General features: G+C 42.6%; 1 protein-coding gene across 6 annotated transcripts in view; it reads left to right on the forward strand.

Annotated features, from left to right (window-relative positions):
• Window positions 1-22,369, forward strand: part of TARBP1 (tRNA guanosine 2 -O-methyltransferase TARBP1) — a 252,721-nt gene that overhangs the window by 226,573 nt on the left and 3,779 nt on the right. For 3 of the 6 annotated variants that reach the window (XM_085887174.1, XM_085887179.1, XM_085887177.1), the window contains one exon: window positions 20,107-20,293. In XM_085887174.1, the coding sequence (XP_085743300.1) occupies window positions 20,107-20,260 (154 nt within the window). In that variant the 3' untranslated portion in view covers window positions 20,261-20,293. Of the gene's footprint in view, window positions 1-20,106; window positions 20,385-22,369 lie in introns of those variants that run through there. The other 3 variants (XM_085887176.1, XM_085887178.1, XR_015059772.1) reach the window with 2 other exon arrangements.

A 22,369-nucleotide genomic window follows, 5' to 3' on the forward strand; every position in this document is an offset into this window, starting at 1 on the left:
AACCACTCCACCACCGAGTCTGGTTGATTCACTTCTTGCATTGGCAGTCTCCCTGTGTTTGTGCTTGCAGTTCAACCTCATTCCTTCTTTTATTTTTCTCATTTCTGCATCCTTTCGTTGCTTCCATTTATGTTTTAAGACCTTTCCCCGGAGGCCTAAAGATAAGGGCTCGCTGCTATCTTGTGTCAACCCATCTTCATATCTGTGATCTGTTTGACGTTGTAACCTGGCTCGTTCCACCTCATTATTTTGTTTCCTGCCACCTTATAATCATCCGTAAGCGTTGTGCTCTCTGACGTTAAAGTCTTGCAAGAGCGGTCAATATAATGGATACGATTAATGTTTATTGAATTATAAAATGAGTAGTACAGTTTCACAATGTGTTTTTACATTGGCTTGGGAGGAACATTGCTTTAGATGTCATATTGGTGACTGCTTTCTGAATGCTTGTCATGCCTGGACTTGTGCACACGTTTTCCCTCTTGTTAACCACAAATGTTTCCTCGAGCGAGGCGTCCACGATACATTCCTTTGTGAACTTCACATTTTGTATCTTGCACCACAACATGTATCATGTGTCCATTTGTTGATGCTCTCTATTTGCTTTGTGTTTTTGTGTATTTCTTTAATTTTTTTTTGTTTTGGGATCCTCTTTCATTGCACGCAACACCATTCGACTGAGGTGGGGTTTATGCAGGATGTGGTGTCTTATTGTATGATGTATGTGGTTCAACTCTGTTCTTGTCACACAAAACATCAAATCCACCTTTTTGGTTCAGCCAAATTATCAGCAGGACGTACCATGTTGAGACCGAGTTGAAATGGCAAACTAAAATTTCCAAGATGTCCAACGTAACTGATCATATCGCAAAGTTTTGCCACAACCATATTCCTTTTTTCCTTTTTTAAAGAAAAAGAACACTTCCTCATTTGGGAACAACAGCACGATACATTAAAGTCGGAGCATTATGGTTCATTCTCAAAAACGCTTTCTCTTTGCCACACCAAAAATGGTGCAAACTTTCCATCTTGACGATAAAAGAAGTGTCCGCACATGTTTTAAAACAAAACTTTTTCTCATCAGTGGAGAAGCAGCAATCACGTTGCGCAAGTGGGCAAGCTCCACGCATGGCTTCAATTGAGAAGACAGTGGGGGACTTTGCACTCAATATAGCATTTGGAAAATGGTAATACTGTTGCTTCCACCTTTTACCCATGCTAAAAATATCTCAATGCCACAAGTGGAATGCCTTCCACCAAAAAATGCCACACAGTTGGCTTTTCGCATCACAATCAATTGAATAACATCTATGTTCAGTGTTTCTCGTCGCTAATTCGCAACACACTCGGGTCGCTTTATGAGCACAACAGTATAGTAGAATAATGCTCGAAACCAAATGTATCAAACAGTGAAGGTGCTTCCTCATCGATATTGAAGGAATGAGAGACAGATTCAGCTGCTGCATTTTGAGGTACAATGAACGGTGCGGTAAGCACATGTTAAAAAAAAAATGAATGAAAAAGAGTTTTTCTTTACCAGCAATAATTACATCGATGGGGATATGGCCTGGGGTGCAGTCGGAAAGAGAAATGCAGAAGAAACTGGAAGATCATGACCCAGATAGCTGGAGATGGCCTTGCATGCGTATCCCTGAGTCCCCCCTCCCTGCCCTGCCTTTTATGTGTACATTATAAACAGATCGCCCCTATTTAGATATACTAAAAAATTCAGCTTAGCAGCAGTTTAATTTTTATTGTATTTTCTAACTCAGACCAGATGGAGCGAACATTTATAGTACTGTACAGTACTTGATCGAAACAAAACTCTCAAAACCCTCACATTTCTGCCAAAGTGGATTAATGGTTCACATCAAGGAACCAATGTCATGGTAACAGGAAGATGGCTGTATTACAATCGCAAAGAATCCCCAGAAGGAATGAAATGTACTCTCACATGTCCAACATGAGTTCCTGAGAGCTTGATTCGGTGGCTTCCAAAACAGCGATGGGCTATAAGTGCAGGGGGGAAGAGAACGTAAACTTTTAAAGGAAGCAGAGGCTGGGTCAAGCCAAATGCCGAACTGACAAAGTCTTGACCTAATATCATATTATCCAAGTTCATATTTAACAAGAACTAATTATAACTCACGTGGCCCATTGTTTGAAATGTAATCTTGGTGTATACAAAGTCGAAGCTCATGGAAGAGCTGGAACTGTTGTACACAGAACCGAGCAGAACATAAAACCATAAGGGCACTTGGTAGAGCGCATACCTCCACCCTGCAATGCCTCATCCACAACGACATATCGGGCCCAATACATTTTTGAGATATCGTGCGAGATATCGTTTTTGGCCCTATCTCTCAATGGTGAAGAATCACTGAAAATGAAGTAATTCTCTTGTCCGGATACGGATCTTTACCAAAATCGAATCGGTTTGTCCTTGTCACACACCCAACGTGTCCACCAAATTTCATCCGGATCCATCGACAACTTTCAACACACAAACAAACTACAGACAGACAAACAAACAGACAGACAGGGGTGAAATCATAACCTCCTTCCACCTTTGGTGATGGAGGTAACAAGTAGAACACAGTGGGAAGGGGGAAACACCTCAACAACAAAGTAGAGGGACACTTGTAGGAAGACTTGGCATGGGGAAGAATGAGATCAAGGGGAGAGGTAGGATTACGACTGTTAGAAAGTCTTTACTGCTTTTCCTATATGTTTTACTTCTGTGCTCATAACTGTTTTCATGCCATGTTGGTGTAGTGCAAGCCTGTAATTCTTACCTCTTTTTCTTACAATTTAATTTTTCCACCGGAAAGGGAGGGGACTTCCTGCTCCTTGCTCATGTTAGCGAGACTGTTTTGCCATCTTTGCCTTTGCTTTATTAAACCATTGTGCATAAAAGGAGTCTCGATGTCTCGTCTTATCCAAACAGTTTGATCACGGCACTTGTTCTCGACTGTTCTCGATTATCCTCCATACTAGTTAGCCTCACCATAGGATTCCAGAATACCATAGGATACTTTTATCCTTACCATAGGATACTTTTCATTTCCATGGTCCTTCGAGCCGGATTACCGAACGGCTAAACAAGGAAATCGTGGACGAGAATATCGCCGACACCCTGATTGCTGGCAGTACTCAAACAGCAGACAATAACAGTGACATTATTCCAGTTAGTCCTTTAACCACTAGTGTCATGAACCCATTTGTCTGGTTCCACTGCCACGAGCAACATCCCTGCTGTCTCCGTATCAGCCACCAAATTACCACACCCGGCCATCATCAGCATTGGCAATGAATTACCAGTGTCTTCCCGAGCTGAAAGGAATAGACGTATCCCTCAACATTTGAAAGACGATGTTCTTAACTATGTACCTTCAAACATGAGTGCTCCTTCCCTAAGTCAGGAGCGTGGACCAAGTTCTTGCCACAGACGATGTTCATCAGAAAGCCACCGGCCAAAGACTGCTTCACGATGTAGTGCACATAGCTCACAATGCAGCCATTGTTCTGACTACAGCCATACATCGATTACCTCCTAGCTCAGTGACGTCAAATCGGCTATTGTAATGGGAAAACTAAACAGATAGTGCTGGAGGAATTAAGACGTTGAGTGGAGGAGCAGTGAAGTGAGGAAGAAGAACTCAGGCCCTTTGCCCTTTGTGATATGACCAGAGACAAATTGCCTACTTGGATGTCATCTCCAAGGCTCCAGCAATGTAGTGGGTTCATCGATAACCCAACCTGTCCAGCAGATAAGATCGACCAGCATCCGCAGAGATACAACTGGTTCATTAGGAGCTGCACCACCAGTCGTGGTTTGCATGCAACACTCTCAATACCCTCTTTGCTGTTTGAACCCAGTTTTTTTTTTAATGAAATTCAGTTTGGATGTGCCGCACACCCAGCTGTTGCTTCTCACTGGCTCACATCGTGTTCTCCTTTTTTGACACTTGGTTGGCGAATTTATGGTCATGTGTCACAAGGTCAATGAGGCCTGGCATCGAAGTGTCTGCATGCCTTGTCTCTGTAGATGTGCTTGTATGTGGCCCAGATCAGCATGTCCCATAGTAATTTTCCCTCAGTCTGCTCCTCTTTCTTGTGAGAGTATAGTTGTTACATTACTCGGACACATTAGCCGAAACGCAACTCGGTACAGAGTGATTTGTTGAACATTAGTCCCCACATACTACTAGCTGACGTTCCTGTACTCTACCCAGCGCCACATATACGTGCATCTGACTGCACGAGTGCCGTTTCCCACAGTAACCGCAATACTTATTTTATTTGCTGCCTTTTACCACAGTATATACCTCAACAACTTTTCCAATAAAGTGGTATCTATTATTTAATTATTGATCCATAACACTACCTAAATCCAGGATCACTGCTCACCTCCACTCATTCGTTTTTCTTCCCCCCCCCCCCCCCAGTGGAAGCAACTTCCACATTATCTTCAACATCATTCTTCCCTTCTAGGTCTTCAAGACAGCTGTTCACCCCAATCCAAAACCATGATCTTTTCTTCCCTCGTTAACCCCTCCCCCACTTTCTCCCACACCGTACTCCACCCCGATCCATTCTCCTTCAAAATTTTCAGTTCTTTTCCTCCTGAGAGTTTCCTTTTCTATTAATTCTGTCCACCCTATACATCCTTTCCTGCCCCCTCCCAATTCCTTCCCACACCCATTGTTTGTCTGCTTCACCCTCCATATTGTCCTTCAACTCCACTGTTGGTGCCCCCCCTCCCCAATCTCTCCTGTTCCTTTTTTCCTGTTACATCCTGATCTGTTCAGTGTACTAGCTCTTACACAAGCCTTGGCTCTGTGTATAAAAAAATACCTGGAAAGAAAAGGGTGGGCTTGGGGAAGGTTAATATGGGTAAACAGATCATAAGCATGGAAAGGCAATGACCCGAGATAGTGGTGAACAACCATCTTAAAGCCCCAGAGGGAAGAATGGGATTGAACATCCTGAAGAAATTGGTTCCACAGGTCAGAGAAAATAGGGACAAATGAGAGGAGGTGAGCAATGAGCCTGGGTTTTTGGCATTTAATAAGAGCATTACTAGCAGACCTTGTGTGCCCTGCAGGAACCTGGGTGGGATTAAGGGGGGAGGGGGGAATGGGGGGGACAGAACAAGGAAAGGGCAACCAACCTATTTGCGATGCAAGAGTAACAGACCCAGAAACTCAGCTTCATCACGGGAGATTCCAATGAGTTTGACGCTCCTTTGTTTCCATGGCGTCAAGATGTATGAGGCAGGTGCGCACGCCGGCCTGAGCAAAGTATGAGGCAGGTGCGCCAGCCCGAGTTAGAGTGTAAGTAAATAAGACATGTGCCTGAGTTCTGGGGGAAATTTAGTAAAATTATAATAATGGTAAAAATCTCAGCCAGATTTGATCCCCATACATCGAGATGTGGGCGAAGCCCTCGGTAAGTAGATAGAAGTTCAGAAGAAAAAAAAATGAAGGCATTTGTATTCTAAAATGAGAGGTAGGGGGTGGAAGGTTGATAATCAATTAATTTAAGATGAATATGCAATTTTGCTGCTTTAAGAAAAAAGAAATCTGAAAAAGTAGGGGGGAAGTTTATCCTGTTTCTATTGTGCCGCATTCACCGTCAAATATAGCTTTGTCTTTTCATTTTCCACGTGATATATTTAGCAAGCCACACTATTTTGCATACACATTCAAAAAAACTTGGCTGTTATTTTCACTTCACTGTTTTGTCGACATTTCTTTTTGTTATTAGTGTCTACAATATCGGTAAACTGGTCGGTTAAGGTAGTGAAGTATACATTAAGGCACAGGCATCACGATAAGTCAAATGGCCTTACTCATTCAGACAGGAATCATTTAATTATACACCCTCGTGAGAAAATTGTGATGACAAGATTGCACACATTTTGAACAATTCATTGGGAGAATCAGGATATTTCATATGCCATCCTCGCCACTTAGCTATCTAGGCCAGGTTTGATCCCCCATGTGGATGGCTGTATTTCAACAAATATAGCCCTTGTGATTCAGTGCTTGCAGGGGTGCTGTATCTCAGAATTAATTCCATCCTTTTTCTGAGGATGTAATGTTATCCTGTGTGCATCTAGCTAGTGGATATTCAACATTACATGGTATAGGCAATGTGTGCTGGTTCACTGGCTGAATTCCAAAATTAGAGTGTAAGTGGAAAGTAAGTAAAATTATGGTAATGGTAACAATGGTGCTAAGTACATAGAAGAGAACTAAATTTACAGGTTAATTTGGTGTGGATATAGGATCGGCATGAGAGACTAAACTAAAACGTGCCAGATGATTCTTGCGAGCATCTCCCCTGTCATATTTACGCATGTCTCACAATATGCAACAGTTTCATTATCTTCGCAAACTTTGTTGCGAAGGTTATGTTTTGATCGCTGTGTATTTATTTATTTATTTGTGAATATGTGTGTTTGTTTGTTTGTTATTCGCATAACTCCAAAAGTATTGAACTGAATCGCAGCAAATTTGGTGGGATGATTGGTTATTATCCGAGGACCATTTGATTAGATTTTGGGAGCGATCGGGTCAAAGGTCAAGGTCATGAAAAGGTCAAAATCGTCTTTTTACCATAGCACGGTCAATTTGTATCCAATTTGCATGCAACTAATGCCAAAATGTTCAGAATTCAATGCCCCATCTTGTGATATGTGATATGGCACAATGACGTAATAACCCTTATTAGCGGTTGGGAGTCAAAGGTCAGGGGGGTCACGACATTGCAAAATGTGCGGTTTTAGTCATAACACGGTCAATTCTTATCCGATTTGCATGAAACCAACACCAAAATGTTGACTGTTCTGTTCCCCACACTCTAATACCAATTACAAAATTAAGAGTACAAACGTCAAGGTCGAGGTCATGAAAAGGTCAAAATCGTCATTTTGCCATAGTGCGGTCGATTTTTATCCAATTTGCATGCAACCAATGCCAAAATATTGTGAATTCAATGCCCAATCTTGTGATATATGATATGACACAATGATGTCATTACCTTTGTTAGCGGTTTGGGTCAAAGGTCAAGGGGGTCAACGACCTTTATTCTCATAACGCGGTCAATTCTTATACAATTTGCATGTAAATAGATTCAAAATGTTTAGAATTCAATTCCCTATCCTATGATGTGTAATATTTGATTTCTTATAATGTGACCAGTTGTCATCAGATTGACTTGACACCAACACCCAAAAAGGTCAGGGAGTTCATACAGAAATTGTACAATGTACGTGAATCAGTGTCAAACAGCAGGAAATTTAATGTTTTTAAGCCATCATAACACATATGAGATGGCAGATGTGGTATGGATTTAAATACCCTCACAATCAACGGTTTCTGGGGGGGGGGGGGCAAAATGTTGTGTTGGCGAAGGTATGCGCTCTACTGAGTGCCCGTTCTAGTTTCCAATGTATACCCGTTCAGTAAAACTGAGAAAGACACCAATGGACTCGACTCTTTTCAAAAGTTAACGTTTTATTTAGTTATCATCCATCGGCAAATGCAGATGGGATGACTGATGGACCCTCTTCTCAGGAATGACATGCTCGGAAATGCTGCACCACTTGGTGCCTATTGAAAGGTAGTTTTGTTTTCGAAACCACACTCCAATTTTAACACATTGACTCTGTGTTTCAAATTTTAAAAATGTAAAAAAAATTTGAAGCGCGAACAAGTCCAATGAAGGTATCTCGTCAATAAAACATAACCTCTGTCCACCTTAGGTGGCAGTGGTAAATAGAGCAATTTGAGATTGCAGATCCTCGCCAGGACTTGTTTAGTGTGGTGTTTGTGTGGTGTTTTTATGCTGGTGTGTTATGTAATTAATAATGGACATAATTAATAAGTAATTAGTACAAGGGTCTGGCTTCAGCTTGAGTGGTGCCTGAATGGCCAATGAGAACAGAGTGGGCAGGGCACAAGCTGATGTTATAAAAGGGCCAGCGGAGAGTGCATACAGTCAGTTGAGTTCAGTCATGTCTACTGGGGTTAGGAGGATGGAAGCAATGTCAGGCCGACCGAACAGGGAGACGGAGCAAGTACCTCCATCATCATGCCATCCACTTCTCTTTTGTCCAGTGCTATGGCCCCAGCTTCATGTATCATGCCAAGCCTCCTCTCCCCCCACCTTCACCCACGTCTCCCCGCCCCCACCTGCCTTTGGCCACTTCGGGCACACACGTGACACCCCCGTTGGATTTGCAGCACCTCAACGGGCTGCAGTCAAATATTCTGTGTCTTGTCTATTTCTCTCTCGTCTTCTCCGGTGGAATGCTTGAATCCTTAAGTTACAGTGGCCTGCAAAAGTGTTCACACCCTACCAATGATGCCACATTTAGATGAACTCAGAGAAAAGCCTGTCAAAATGATGGGTGCACAAAAGGCAACATAGAGGATTACAAAACACACATAGTTATGGATTATGTCTGATTAATTATCTGCAACTAGATGGTATTCATAGAATACTTACCCCACACAGTCTTGAGAAGGACTTGGTGCGAGCCAACTCTTCTGGTGGCAAATTTGCAAGAGAAAAAGAAAAAAAGAAATTCAAATCAAATGGAAGACCAAATAAAATAGGTACTGCATTGGAGTCATCAAAAGGAACCCGAAAAAGCAAAAAGCAAAGATGAAGTCATCAGGTGGAACCTGGATAGGACTCACTGCTACTACTCTACCCTCAAACCCAAGTGAGCCTTATTCAAAACAAAAAAAAAACCCACACATTCAAAAAATTAAACAATTCTGGCTGCCAGACCATGCACCCGATCAAGTTGAAATTTAAAGCATATATTCCCCATCCATACTCCATCATAATTTTGAAATTTCACATTGATTGATGCAGTGGTTCAAGAGAGAGATTTTCCTTCAATCCAATATGGCTGTCAAACCATGTGACTATTAATTATTCATAAACACCGTGGTATCCCCAAGGCTTGGGGAACGTGTGAAGTTTCCCCTCGATCTTTCCAGCCATTCCGAAGAAGATTTTTAAAAGATTTTAAGGTAAATACAAAATGGCTACCAAACTGTGTGGCCTATGATGTCATAGGTGGGGATGTTTTTGTTTCTCATGGATAAGTGGTCATTCCTCTAAAGTTTCTCCTCGATCTGTTCAGCCATTTTGGGGAAAAAGATTTTTGAAGATGTTTTTTTTTAATTTTTTTTGTTAATGACTGCCAAACCAGTGACTGATGACATTATGTTTTTTTTTTTTTTTCTCGACCAATTTTGCCCGAGAGGACCCTCAAAATTTTTCATGCTGATTGGATGGAGCATTCTTCACATGTAATTATGACGTCATAATGAAGGCACCTGCAGTTTGATATCATAAAACAAGAAAAAGAGCAATCGGAGATTGCAGACCCTCTCCAGGACTTGTTTTGTGTAGTTTTGTGTGGCGTTTGTGTCCTGGAGTTTTATGTAATTAATGAGACATAACTACCACTTTATAACTGCTGGCGGTGATGACAAGTTACCAAGATGTCCCGCTTTGATGCAACCCCACTTGGATTGGACACCTGACCCTGACCCATGACTTTTTTATTATTATTCAATTTAATTTGTAATGGGATTAAAATAAATTCAAATCAAATGGAAGACCAAATCGGTACAGTCCTGCATTGGAGTAATCAGAAGGAACTGTCTCTACAGTCTCTGAAGTTCTGTTTTTTTCGTCATCGTCCCTGTGTTCTGTAGTTCCCATAATGACGTACTCAAACATATTCGTGTTCGCTTTGTATCTCCGTTTGGGGATCGTGGGTCTCAGTGATGCTCTGGCAGCCGTGGCCATGTCCCACACCTTATTAAACTCCTCGTCACAACGGAGTTTCCATACACAAGCTGTTGCACTAACCACGATATTTTAACTTGTCATCAAGTCAGTGTCCTCTCTCTGTAGAAGATTGTTTGGTGGGTCCAGTAGGGCAAGAACTGTGTGCATTAACTTGGCAATGAATAAAAAGCTGGGCTAGGTTATCTCGTGCAGCAGGCCCACAGCCTCCATTCGTATCTCTGCGCCATAGGCCGGCACAGAGTCAATCTCAGTCAAAAGAGATGTTATGTCATTAAAGGATTTTAGAATGACTGACACAGTGGCAAGATGTCCCATCCATCTCTGTTCCAGAAGGCGTTTAAGATGCACACCCTTAAAGTGCACAGCAATTGTGAGCTTCCTGCAGAATTTGTAGAGGGCATTACACACATGAAAAAAGTCCACTACCGCTGTCTCTGCTGACATTACGTGTACTACCATTAAGTGTAGTTGGTGGTTAAGACGGTGTACATAAGGTATCTCACGACCTAGTTTCTCTTGCAGTAGCTTCGGGACGCCACCATGCCTCCCATAGATCAGAGCAATCCCATCAAATACCTGGCTTAGAATCTTTGATATGTCCAGTCCAACCTTTTAGCTCTGCCAAAATGGTGTCTGTTAATGTCTGTGCGTCACCTTTGCTAGCTGTTGTTCTGGTTAGCCAGCCCTCGGTGACCTCATATGACTCATTTACAAATCGAATGACAATTGATATATTTTAATACCTGGTGGGGTCACGGGTTCCATGCACTTTCAAAGTGTAATAGGAGTTGCATACTTCCTCCACTATAGCCTCTGTCACTACACTGCTGAGTGTACTTATGACTTCATTTTGCATGTCATGACAGGTGTACGTGGCGTTGCGAGGGATCATTTTCACATCAGCCAATTCCGGTCCTTTTTAATCATATAGTCCAGTAAGGAGAGGAGAAGTCCACTGCCCCCCACCCCTCTCCCCTCTGACATGTTATCGAAAGCCTCTAGCTTCCCTCGTAAAAGCAACTGGTTTTCCGCCAAAAATCCGATAACATCGATGAGAGAGGAAACGTAATACCTGTTCTTTCATAGTTGGTCTGCGTTGACAAGTGATGAAATCACCTTCCCAGTATTGACACGCCTCTCCCGCTCCTTCCACAGTGTATTGCAAGTGATATGCTCCTTTGAAGATTTGTGTTTATGAAATCCCCGATCTCTCTCCACAGCATTTTTCCAGTTACGAAAGCCCACACTCACAAAGGCATCCAGACCTCTGAGTGGCACGAGACAGCCAACAGCAAAATCAAAATGCTGCATCGGCCTTGACACTATATTCAAGCCAGTCTCGGTTGTGATACCAAGCGGAGACAAATGAATGCTTCCTACCACTGAAAATGCTGGCAGGGTACTGTTGTCAGACGATTTGGTTGGGCTGGTCAGTCCCGAGGTCATCTATGACTTTGTGTTGTCTTCCACAGCTAGCGCTTATGCTAGCAGATGCATCATGGCTGCTTGCAGGAGGAGGCTCTTGCTCTTCAGAGGTGGCCGTGCTGGGCGCATTTGCTCCCTCTTCCGTTGGTGGTGCTGGAGGAGGCCTTGAAGAAGCAGCACCGTGTAGCCATTTTCTTATGTCCATTTCTGTTCCAAGTGCAGTCTGATAGTTGCTTGCTCTCACTGAAACATATTGGCACCAAGCACCGTCTGACTTGCTAATGCTAACTGTACGTTATGCGCGTGCTTATCTTGACTTAATGACAAATCAAACCAGTAGGTCATAGGACAAGCACCAGACCAGTGAGCATACCACTTCCCCAAATGTGACCTTATGCAAATATGACCAACAGGGTGTGGTTTTTTTCTTTTCTTATTTTTGTTTTTATTTCATTTCATCTAGCGAAAAGGTTTTCACTTTTAATATGATAAATATAAATTAATTGATGAAACCACAACTGATAAAACTATTTACCCGAGTTTTTAGGTAAATCCAATATGGCTGGCAAACCATGTGACCTATGACGTTATATGTGTGAACCTTTTCTTCCTCATGGAGAGGCAGTCATACGTGTAAAGTTTCGCCTCAATCTGTTCAGGCACTTCAGAGAAGTTTTTTTTTTTTTTTAACAATATGGCTGCCGAATCACGTCACTGATAATGTAATCATTTTTTTTTCTGTAGACCATTTTTTCCCTCGATGACCCTCAAAATTTTTCATACTGATCAGATGTAGCTTTCTACGTATGCAATTATGATGTCATAACGAAGGCATCTATGACATCATAAAAATTCACACTTATTCCCCATGGGGAGTACTTTCTACATATGCAATTATGATGTCATAACGAAGGCATCTATGACATCATAAAAATTCACACTTATTCCCCATGAGTACTTGCCCGAGTGCCAAGTTTCAGTTTTTTCCTTGGTGCCGTTGATGTCATAATTATCATTAAAACATTCTACATGAGTAGTCGAACCAATGGTGAAAAATTTGTGTCAATCCAACAGGCGGTTCCAGAGAAAAGGAAATAACAAAATGCAGACACGCACATACGCATATACGGGACCGATCGCTTTACCCCGCTTTTTGCTTCGTGAGCGTGGGCTAATAAGGGAATGGGAAACAGGAACAGTTTGAAATGGGATACAAGGAAATCAGATAGGTGGAGACCATTCAGCCCATCATGTCTGTGTGACATCAACACCACACTAATTTATCAACACAACATCAAAATATGAAAATGCAATTTTTTAATATTTTGTACTTTTTTTGTAAATATATATAAATATATTTCTTCTCCTAAGGGGAAGGGGCATGGGCTTGGTTAAAAACACACAACATAAACCACACAACAGCCCTTGACGAGACCCCCACCAACAGCACTCCGTACACATGCATACAATCACCCATCAACACTCAAACTACCTGAAAGTCTTATCAACATCCCCATACCTCTCGATCTCCATAACTTCCAGGTACCTATCTAATTCCAATTTAAATTCCACATGATTTTCACCCGATCTTCACCACATTTTGCATGCGTGTTCGTCGCACCCAGGGTCAGGTCATAAGCACAAGGGGGAAAAAATAGGATCACTGGACCTGTAGTTTATCTGGGTCCTGCCCTAATGTTGTAACCCAAATTTGGTAGCATTCTGAATGGTGTGTCTGGAGAAGAAGATTTTTGAAGAAATTTGCTAAGTCGGCCATTTTGACATACTTCGTCAAGTGACAGGAACGAGCTTTGCAATTCTTGTTACCAGACAGGAGAGGAACGTTGCTGCTATATTTCAGCCGGATCGGCCCAGCGGTTTGGCCGGAGAAGTCGTCGACGGACGGACGGTGCATGATGACAACACCTTATCTGGAATGTAAATTCCAGAAAGCAAAAAATCCTGCCCCCACCCCCCCACATTTCTATCGGTTGGAGATGAACCAATTGCAGTGGAACCCAAACTAAGAAAAAATCTTTTCTCTGCAAACCATTGAAAATATCTACTTTGAAGGGGAAAAAATTGACATTTTTGGCCAATCAGAAAATGCTGAAAAAAGCCCCTCGAAAAAAGTGTAGATTTTCGAGTTTGCCAGTGATGTGTCACACTCAGAACTCACCTTGATCTAAATGGCAGCTTACAAAGAGAAACTGAATTTCGAGCTTGGATTCCAATACTGATTCCACCGTCATTAGCATGGACACGACACGGACACGACATAGCACAGACACCGCTCAGGCACACTCAGACACCACTGACAAAATGGGCGACATGTTTTGTTGTTCCACCATTGCAGGTTAACCAGGTGCCTGTATGTTATGGAATTATCCCATTTCATATTTCATACTTTCCCGGGATACCATTTGTGTCTGTGGTCATGCTATGTCGTGTCCCACCGTTGTGTCCTTGTCCGTGCTGTGTTGATGTCCCATCCCAGTGGAGGGGGAGTGGTGCTCGGGGGGGGGGAGGTGGGGTGTGGTGTTGGGTATTGTTTAGGTGATGCTTGATGGAGGATTGTCGGGGAATGGTTGAGGGAGGGGAGTGTTGGATGTTGATGGGTATTTTGGGGGGAGGGTGGTGGATGGAGGGGCATGTGGTTGCTTGTGGGGATGATAAAGGGGGAACATTTTCTTGGTTCACAAAAGTGAACAATTTCTTGGCCCGATCCACACTCAGGTATTTCCGACAAATCTCCTCTAATTTCTGGAAAAGTTGGGGTGTTGGTGTAGCATGAAACCATCTCAGATTGTATTACTACACAACCACCAAGAACAAATCGACTTGGCATACTTGTGGAAAATCGAAAATTATTCGCCATTTTAGTTGAATTTTAGTTCCGTAGGCGATGTAACCCGTAGACAATACGGATGTGGTGGTCGACTTCCAGGGATGACGTCATGGCTAAGCATGAAGAAGAAGCTTTTGACTTTTAATCGCAAAATTACTTCGGCCTACTATATAAATCAGAAATCGGAAAAATACATATCATATCTATTTTGAGGGTATCGGGGGATAGATTAGCGTCGAGGTGGACCAAGTGTTTGGAATCCCCTTTAACCCCACTCTTCGCTTCATGTGCACAGGGTAAAAATAAGCAAAAACGGATCCCCTTAACTACAGACCCATCAGCTTATTTCCAATCATGAGCAACATCATTTAATCCATCATCGCAGTTGATATGAAATCCTTTCTTTTCTCCAATAACCTCATCAGATCATTAATTTGGTTTTAGACTGGGCACTCCACCTTGGACATGCTGCTTCTACTCTCCCAACAATGGATGGAGGTCAGACATGAGATCAGGGCTGTCTCTCTGGACATATCTCGTGCTTTTGATACAACCGCGCCTTGCTCTCCAAATAATCTGCCAATGACATCCAACTCCACACCTGGCTTTCTGACTTCCTCTGTTTTCATCGCCAACGTGTGGCTCTAAGTGGAATCCTTCCATCTTCTCTCCCTGTCAAGTGCCGCAAGTCAGTAATTAAGACCAGAAATAGGAATGGGCCCAGAACAATGATCTCTCCAGAAAATTCCCTTTTCTATTTGTTGATAACTACACCCTCTGCTGTGACATCTCTCATCATCCAGACAGGCAGGCTGCAGCCTCTTCCTTCTCTTCAGCTGGTCATAGACTTGGAATATGTCTTTTAATCCTGACAAATCTCACACACTTGCTCTCTGACAGGACCGTCTGACACCACCTACCCAGTCCTTCCCTCTCCCCCCTCAACCTACTTACTTAATCCTTTTGAGGAAGTTCAGTCATTCAAACTCCTGGGTCTCACTATCAGCCATGATCTTTTTTGGGCAAAACCACATTTCAAAGTTGGCCTCCAAAGCCAATCAGTGACTGGGCATCCTCCTTCGTTCAAAGTTCTTCCTTGGCACACCTGAACTCCTATCCACCTACAAGGCCTTCATCCACAGCTTGGTGGACTATCAAAAGCATGAGATATGTCCTCTAGGCTGGCTCTTCTGCCTCACAACCTTACTCAGCTTGACACCATAGAAATCAAGGCCTTTAAGATCATTGGAATTACCCGTGATGAAGCTGAGCCAATGGGCCTGTCATTTCCCCATTGCAGACCTGTCTGTGGTCTCGTTGTCTTCTTCCGTCTCCCTTCTCGTCTTGCACCTTCTGCTCTTTCTGTGCTTTGTCCCCACCCACCCCCCTCCAAATTTCTGCAGGGTCCACGGCATCTTCCATCAACCAGTATCACTGCTCACCTGCACTCATTCATTCCTCCTTTTACTCCTATGAGGAACCAACTTCCACACTCTCTTCAACCTCATTCTTCCCTCCATGTCTTCAAGACAGCTTTGCACCACCATCTCACATTGTCCCCAATGCAGAATCATTATATTTTCTTCCTCCGTTAACTCCCATCCCCAATCCCAGCTACTTCCAAATTTCCAATTTTTCCTTCCTTCGAGTTTCCTTCTGTATCCATCTTGTCCACCAAATGCATCCTTTCCAGTCCCCCCATTCCTCTCCCTCTGTTTTGTCCTTCAACTCTGCAACACTCATTTATTCCTCTTTTTTTCCCATCTGAGGAACCACCTTCCATACTCTCTTCAAACTCATTCTTCCCTCCAGGTCTGCAAGAGAGCTGTTCGCCACCATCTCAAGTCATCCCCCATCCAAAACCATGATCTTTTCTGCACACGTTAAACCACCCCACACCCCCCACTCCTCCAAAAACCTTGCTTATGCATCCATATTGTCCACCCTTTGTGTTCTCCCCGACCCCTCGTTACCTGCATCCCTTGTTTGTCCATCTCCATCTACCTTCTCTCTCTGTCCTGCTGTTGGTGTTTTCCACTTTCTCCTGCTGTTCCTTTTGTTGTTTTGTGTTCTGTTTTGTTCTGTGTTGCAGCTCTTTCACGAGCCACGATCATGTATTAAAAAACGCTCTGCTGTCGATGTTTCATCCCACCCCAGCCCCCCATCTCGACACTTCCTTTTATCCGATTACATCCTGAGTCGTTGGTTGTTGTTAACCTCCGCCATCGAAGATTGGAGGTTACTGTTTTCACCCCTTTCTGTTTGTTACTTATGAAATCTAAAGATTTCGAAAGTATATTGATGACTTCCGTTTCTGTTTGTTTGTTTGTTTGTTTGTAGGCACGATAATTCAGAACGGAAGAAGCTACCAATGTCAAATTACACCACGTGATTCAGGAGAGTGATGGCTAATGCTGATTAGATTTTGGTAAAAATGGGTCAAAGGTCAAGGTCACAGTGAGGTCAAACATCCAAAACATTCGATTTTTGATGGTTTGGTACAGAATCATCGGAGAAACTTCTGGTTTGCATCGTTACCTTCTCAAGAGACAGCTTTTATTAGACAAGGTCAGAGGTCAAGTTGACGATTTCGTAAGTACCAGTCTATGACTGCTTGTTTGTGTGTTTGTTTGTTACTTACGAAATCTAAAGATTTCGTAAGTATATTGATGACTTCCGTTTCTGTTTGTTTGTTTGTTTGTTTGTTTGTTTGTAGGCACGATAACTCAAGAATGGAAGAAGCTACCAATGTCAAATTACACCAAGTGATTCAAGACGGTGATTGCTAGTGCTGATTAGATTTTGGTCAAAATCGGTCAAAGGTCAAGGTCACAGTGAGGTCAAATATTCGATTTTTGATGGTTTCGTACAGATAACTCGAGAAGGGAAGAAGCTACCATTGTCAAATTACACCACGTGATTCAGGAGGGTGATGGCTAGTGCTGATTAGAGTTTCGTCAAAATCGGTCAAAGGTCAAGGTCACAGTGAGGTCAAACATCCAAAACATTCGATTTTTGATGGTTTCGTACAGAATCATCATAGAAACTTCTGGTTTGCGTCGCTACCTTCTCTTGAGACAGCTTTTATTAGACAAGGTCAGAGGTCAAGTCGACAATTTCGTAAGTACCAGTCTATGACTGCGTGTTTGTTTGTTTGTTTGTAGGCACGATAACTCGAGAACGGAAGAAGCTACCAATGTCAAATTACACCACCTGATTCAGGAGGGTGATGGCTAGTGCTGATTAGATTTTGGTCAAAATCGGTCAAAGGTCAAGGTCACAGCGAGGTCAAATATTCGATTTTTGATGGTTTGGTACAGACTACTCGAGAACGGAAGAATCTACCAATGTCAAATTCCACCACGTGATTCAGGAGGGTGATGGCAAGCGCTGATTAGATTTTGGTCAAAATCGGTCAAAGGTCCATGTCACAGTGAGGTCAAACATCCAAAACATTCGATTTTTGATGGTTTCGTACAGAATCATCGTAGAAACTTCTGGTTTGCGTCACTACCTTCTCTCGAGACAGCTTTTATTAGACAAGGTCAGAGGTCAAGTTGACGATTCCGTAAGTACCAGTCTATGACTGCTTGTTTGTTTGTTTATTTGTTTGTGAACAGTATTACGGAAAAACTCCTGGACAGATTTCTACGAAACTTGGTGGGGGGGGGGGGTTAGGTATGGTCCAAGGATCATGCCATTCGATTTTGGACTTAGTACAAAATCCAATATGGCCGCTATGGCGGCCATTTTGAAAAAAAATTTGAATTTTTGTTTTTGCATTTATATATGTTTTAAGTGATTTCCAACCAAAAAAAAAATTAACTTCTTCAAGGAAAAAAAAAATTTGCAACTTTTTTTCAAAAAAAATTCGATTTTATTTGAAAAATATTTGAATTTTTTTTGCATTTCTGAATGTTTTAAGTGATTTCAACCCCCCCCCAAAAAAAAATTGTTGGAGGAAAAAATAAAATTTTGCAACTTTTTTTTTCAAAAAAATTTCGATTTTTTTTTTTTTTTTTTTTGGCATTTCTACATGCGCGTCGATCAGTTTAGTTTATTCAATCGTGGTTCAGTCGAGTCTGATCCGTTTTGACCTACAATGAATAGGATATCAGGTTCACTTAAGTGACCCAGCAGTATTGGCGGCAGAGGTTTTGCACTCTACCAAGTGCTCCCCCTCTAGTTTCCATATGTGGGTCTCAGAAGGTGGAACAGAGCCCTCCCATGTCTCAAAGTGTCGTGTGTGTGTGTGTGTGTGTGTGTGTGTGTGTGTGTGTGTGTGTGTGTGTGTGTGTGTGTGTGTGTGTGTGTGTGTGTGTGTGTGTCGTCTTGAGTGTGTGTGTGTGTGTGTGTGTGTGTGTGTCGTCTTGAGTGTGTGTGTGTGTGTGTGTGTGTGTCGTCTTGAGTGTGTGTGTGTGTGTGTGTGTGTGTGTGTGTCGTCTTGAGTGTGTGTGTGTGTGTGTGTGTGTGTGTCGTCTTTAGTGTGTGTGTGCGTGTGTGTGTGTGTGTGTGTGTGTGTGTGTGTGTGTGTGTGTGTGTGTGTGCGTGTGTGTGTGTGTGCGTGCGCGCGCGCGCGTGCCTGCGTGTGCGTGCGTGCGTGCGCGCGCGTGCCTGCGTGTGCGTGCGTGCGTGCATGCGTGCGTGCGAGTCCGAGTCCAGGCTATAACCTTTTTTCCATTTCAGCTTTTGTCATCAATTTTTCAGCAAACCTTTATTATGAGATGATGGAGAATACTAATTAATAATCGAGGCAAAATGTCAAAGGGCAAAGTTACAGTGAATACAAATCGGCCTAACTAGCCCGTACACTGTGCAGTGCGAGACGGCCGGGTTTTGTAATCGCTCCTTTGTTTCTTTTTTTACCATTTGAGCTTTTGTCATCAAATTATTACCAAATCTTTGTTATCTGAATATGGAGAACACTAAAATAAAACGAATTCATTTTACTTCTCTCTCTTTGTTACCTGTTGTTTTCGTCAGGTTTAGTTCGAGTGCAAAGCGGATGCGGATGGACCACTTGCATTTTGAGACACTTTGTCATTTAATATTTGTTTTGCTTTCTCAATAAGAAGAATTCAAAGAATAATTTTCTACTTTTCAGTTCATGCTTAATGCTACAAATGAACAACAAGCATGAGTTTACATTTTCATACGTGATACTGGAGTATCTCAATCTATCAGAGAACTTGGGTGAAATAAAGCTGAACCCACGAACAAAGCCAATTCCGATGTAATTTTAACCTCAAATCACCGTGTGGACTTCTTATTAGGGCTTCAAGCCAAATGGCTGAAGCCCTATTGAATTCGTTAGTATTATTTATTCTTATTATTATTATTCTTCATCACATCGCAATATGTGCATTTCAGCTTGGTTATAACTTGGCTCGAGTGACAACCGTAACATCTTCACTGTAAAAGAGCTATTTGTCTGTGTTGCCATTTTTCTCAGAGATGGCTGACCGGATCTTCGTCAAACTTTCAAAGGTTCGTCATTGAGTGCCTGCGAGTGTTTGAGGCAAAAAAAAGAATTGTAAAATTTTGAAAACAAAGCTTTTTATTATTATTATTATTATCATTGCTCTATAATGCCGAATCCTTTGTAGCTATGTGAAAGGAAATATTAAATGATGTCCGACCCCATTCCTTTGTGGGCATAGAGAGGTGGTTTATGCCCCCACAAAAAGAAAAATGCAAAAAAAATTGATTTCATCAAAATGCTAACATGATTGGAAAAACACCGGGCAACGCCGGGTACCGCTGCCAGTTCTTCATAAGTGTCAGGTTTAGGTGGATTTAGGAAATACTAAAACTCCTGTTGTCATGACTGAAGATGGTGTAAGTCGGTACCCCCATTGTGTTTCTAATAAAGGAGACGGCCAATGGAGGTGGATGATTCCCTTATTATATTATTTTCTCTCGCTTTCCCATTTGTTTGCTTGTTTGCAGTGCAGCCACGAGCTCACCCACCCCTTGTCCCATCCATGCAGGAACGAGCGAGAAGGCATCCCAGCACCTCTCCTGCACGAGCTCGATGTGTGCGTGGAGATCCCACAGCGAGGAGTCGTGCGCTCTCTGAATGTTCACGTGAGCGGTGCACTACTCATTTGGGAGTATGCCAGGCAGCACCTTGTCGACTCATGAGCTTGTTCGTCACCTGGCTCACACAACAAAATGGTAATTTCAACATTATCTCCAGTCTTGCATGGACTCTTTATCGGTTGGATGACTGGATGCACTGTTATCAATAAATACTTGCAAGGAGAAAGCGATCAAGTTGATTGGAAATAACAATTAGCTTCTTCAAAAGTGAACTAAGAGCTTTGAACCTTGACCACGTTATTCACAAGCAATTTGAGTTCACACTCAACCAAAGTCAGTGGCAAACTGATGACTTTTTCAAAATGGATTTGCTTGATGGTTTCAGGTCATGTAAATGTTGGGTTTGGATTACTGGAAGGAGTTTGAAAAACAGCATTTTTACATAGTTGGCAATACAGTGTGGAGTACTGAAACGGACAGTATGGAGTGCTGCAGGTGATGGTATATCACACTGTAATGTACTCGATAGACAGGAACGAAGGCTTCCTTGACACGGCTTAAACCATTCTTGATGATCTGAACAGCACGTTCAGTTTGACCATTACTGGCAGGTTTGTCGGGGCCAGATGTGTAGTGCTTAATGCCATTCATTTTACAAAAGTTCTGAAACTCTGAACTCGTAAATGATGATCCATTATCTCATACAACGGAGTTTGGAATGCCATGTTGCGCAAACATGGTATGTAGAGCTTCCATTGTTGCAGCAGAGGATAAGGATGGCACCACGAGAGCTTCAATCCATTTGGAGTGGGCAACAACTACGATAAGGAAAAGCTTCCCTTGAAATTGACCAGCATGGTCGATGTGTAGTCTGGACCATGGCTTTGAAGGCCACGACCACATGGCCAATTGAGACTGTGGCGGTGTCTTGGCATGGGCTTCACAAGTGTAACAATGGCGTGCACTGGACTCAATGTCACTGTCCAAACCAGGCCACCAAACATGGGCTTGGGCAATAAATAGCCTTCATGGTGACTATGCCTGGATGAGCATTGTGGAGTTCACTGGTAATTTTCCCGCGGAGTTTCGGCGGAATTATCACTCAGCTACCCCAAAGCAGGCAGTCTGCATCAATACAGAGCCCATCCTTCCGGATGAGGTATGGTTTCCCCCCTTCCGGTGGTGATGCCCAATTACCTGACATAACACAGCGTTTAATTTGTGACAAATCTGGATTGCTATTAGCAGCACAAGCATTGTGCTTAGCGGTTACAGGCGCCTCATCGTGAATGACATTTGCCATGAGATTAATAATATTGCCAGATTGTGGAGGTTCTGGGATGGTTATGGGAAAAGGCAAGCGACTGAGCACGTCAGCACAGTACGTTTCTTTACCCGGGCGGTAAATCAATGAAAAGTCATAACCGGCAAGGGTCAACGCCCAACGTTGTACACGACCTGTTGATGTGGACAGAATGGCTGTGATTTCTCCCAGGAGACCTAACAAGGGTTTGTGATCAGTCTCAATGGTAACATGTCTTCCAAAGACATATTGGTGCATATTTAAGGTGCCCCAGATACACACTAATGCCTCTCGTTCTACTTGAGCATAGCAACGATCATCGTATCAGGTAGCGGTAAGAAGACATTGGTTCTGGTACACACAGGAGCAAATTAGGTCAGGAAAGTTTATTTGGAGGTTTTCAAAAATACGTAGAGGATATTGGGTAAGCAGCTGAAAGCAAGGGTTGTGAGGTCATGTTTTCTGAGATTCTCCCAATATTAGAAAATGGAATAGAAATTATGAGAGCAGAGCGACAGAGAAGAGCAGCACATAATTTCTTAAAAGGGGTGACAGAGACCATTAGATGGAATGGAAAAATGGAGGTGATCGTGATCATCACACGTACACGATCCCAGCGTGCATCTACAATCCCGCAATTCTCGCTCCCCAATCCAAAGGTCCATATCATGGCATAACCCCCGTTTTGCACAATACCAAACAAAGTACAAACAGAACAGGAATTGAAAATGGAGTCCAAAATAAAGAGAGTTCATCATACAAGAATCTTGTGTTCATGTTGTTTCGTGACATTTCGTAACAGAACAAGAAATGCAATATTACATTGCTGCACATAATATGCAAAAGGCTCCATCATGGCCTCACTCTTTGTCACTTTAAGATCAATCAGGCAAAATTCATTGAAGGTT

This window comes from Eptatretus burgeri, chromosome 7 (assembly GCF_056783735.1).
Source record: "Eptatretus burgeri isolate ZD-2024b chromosome 7, Ebu_testis_v1, whole genome shotgun sequence".
Taxonomy (NCBI): Eukaryota; Metazoa; Chordata; class Myxini; order Myxiniformes; family Myxinidae; genus Eptatretus; species Eptatretus burgeri.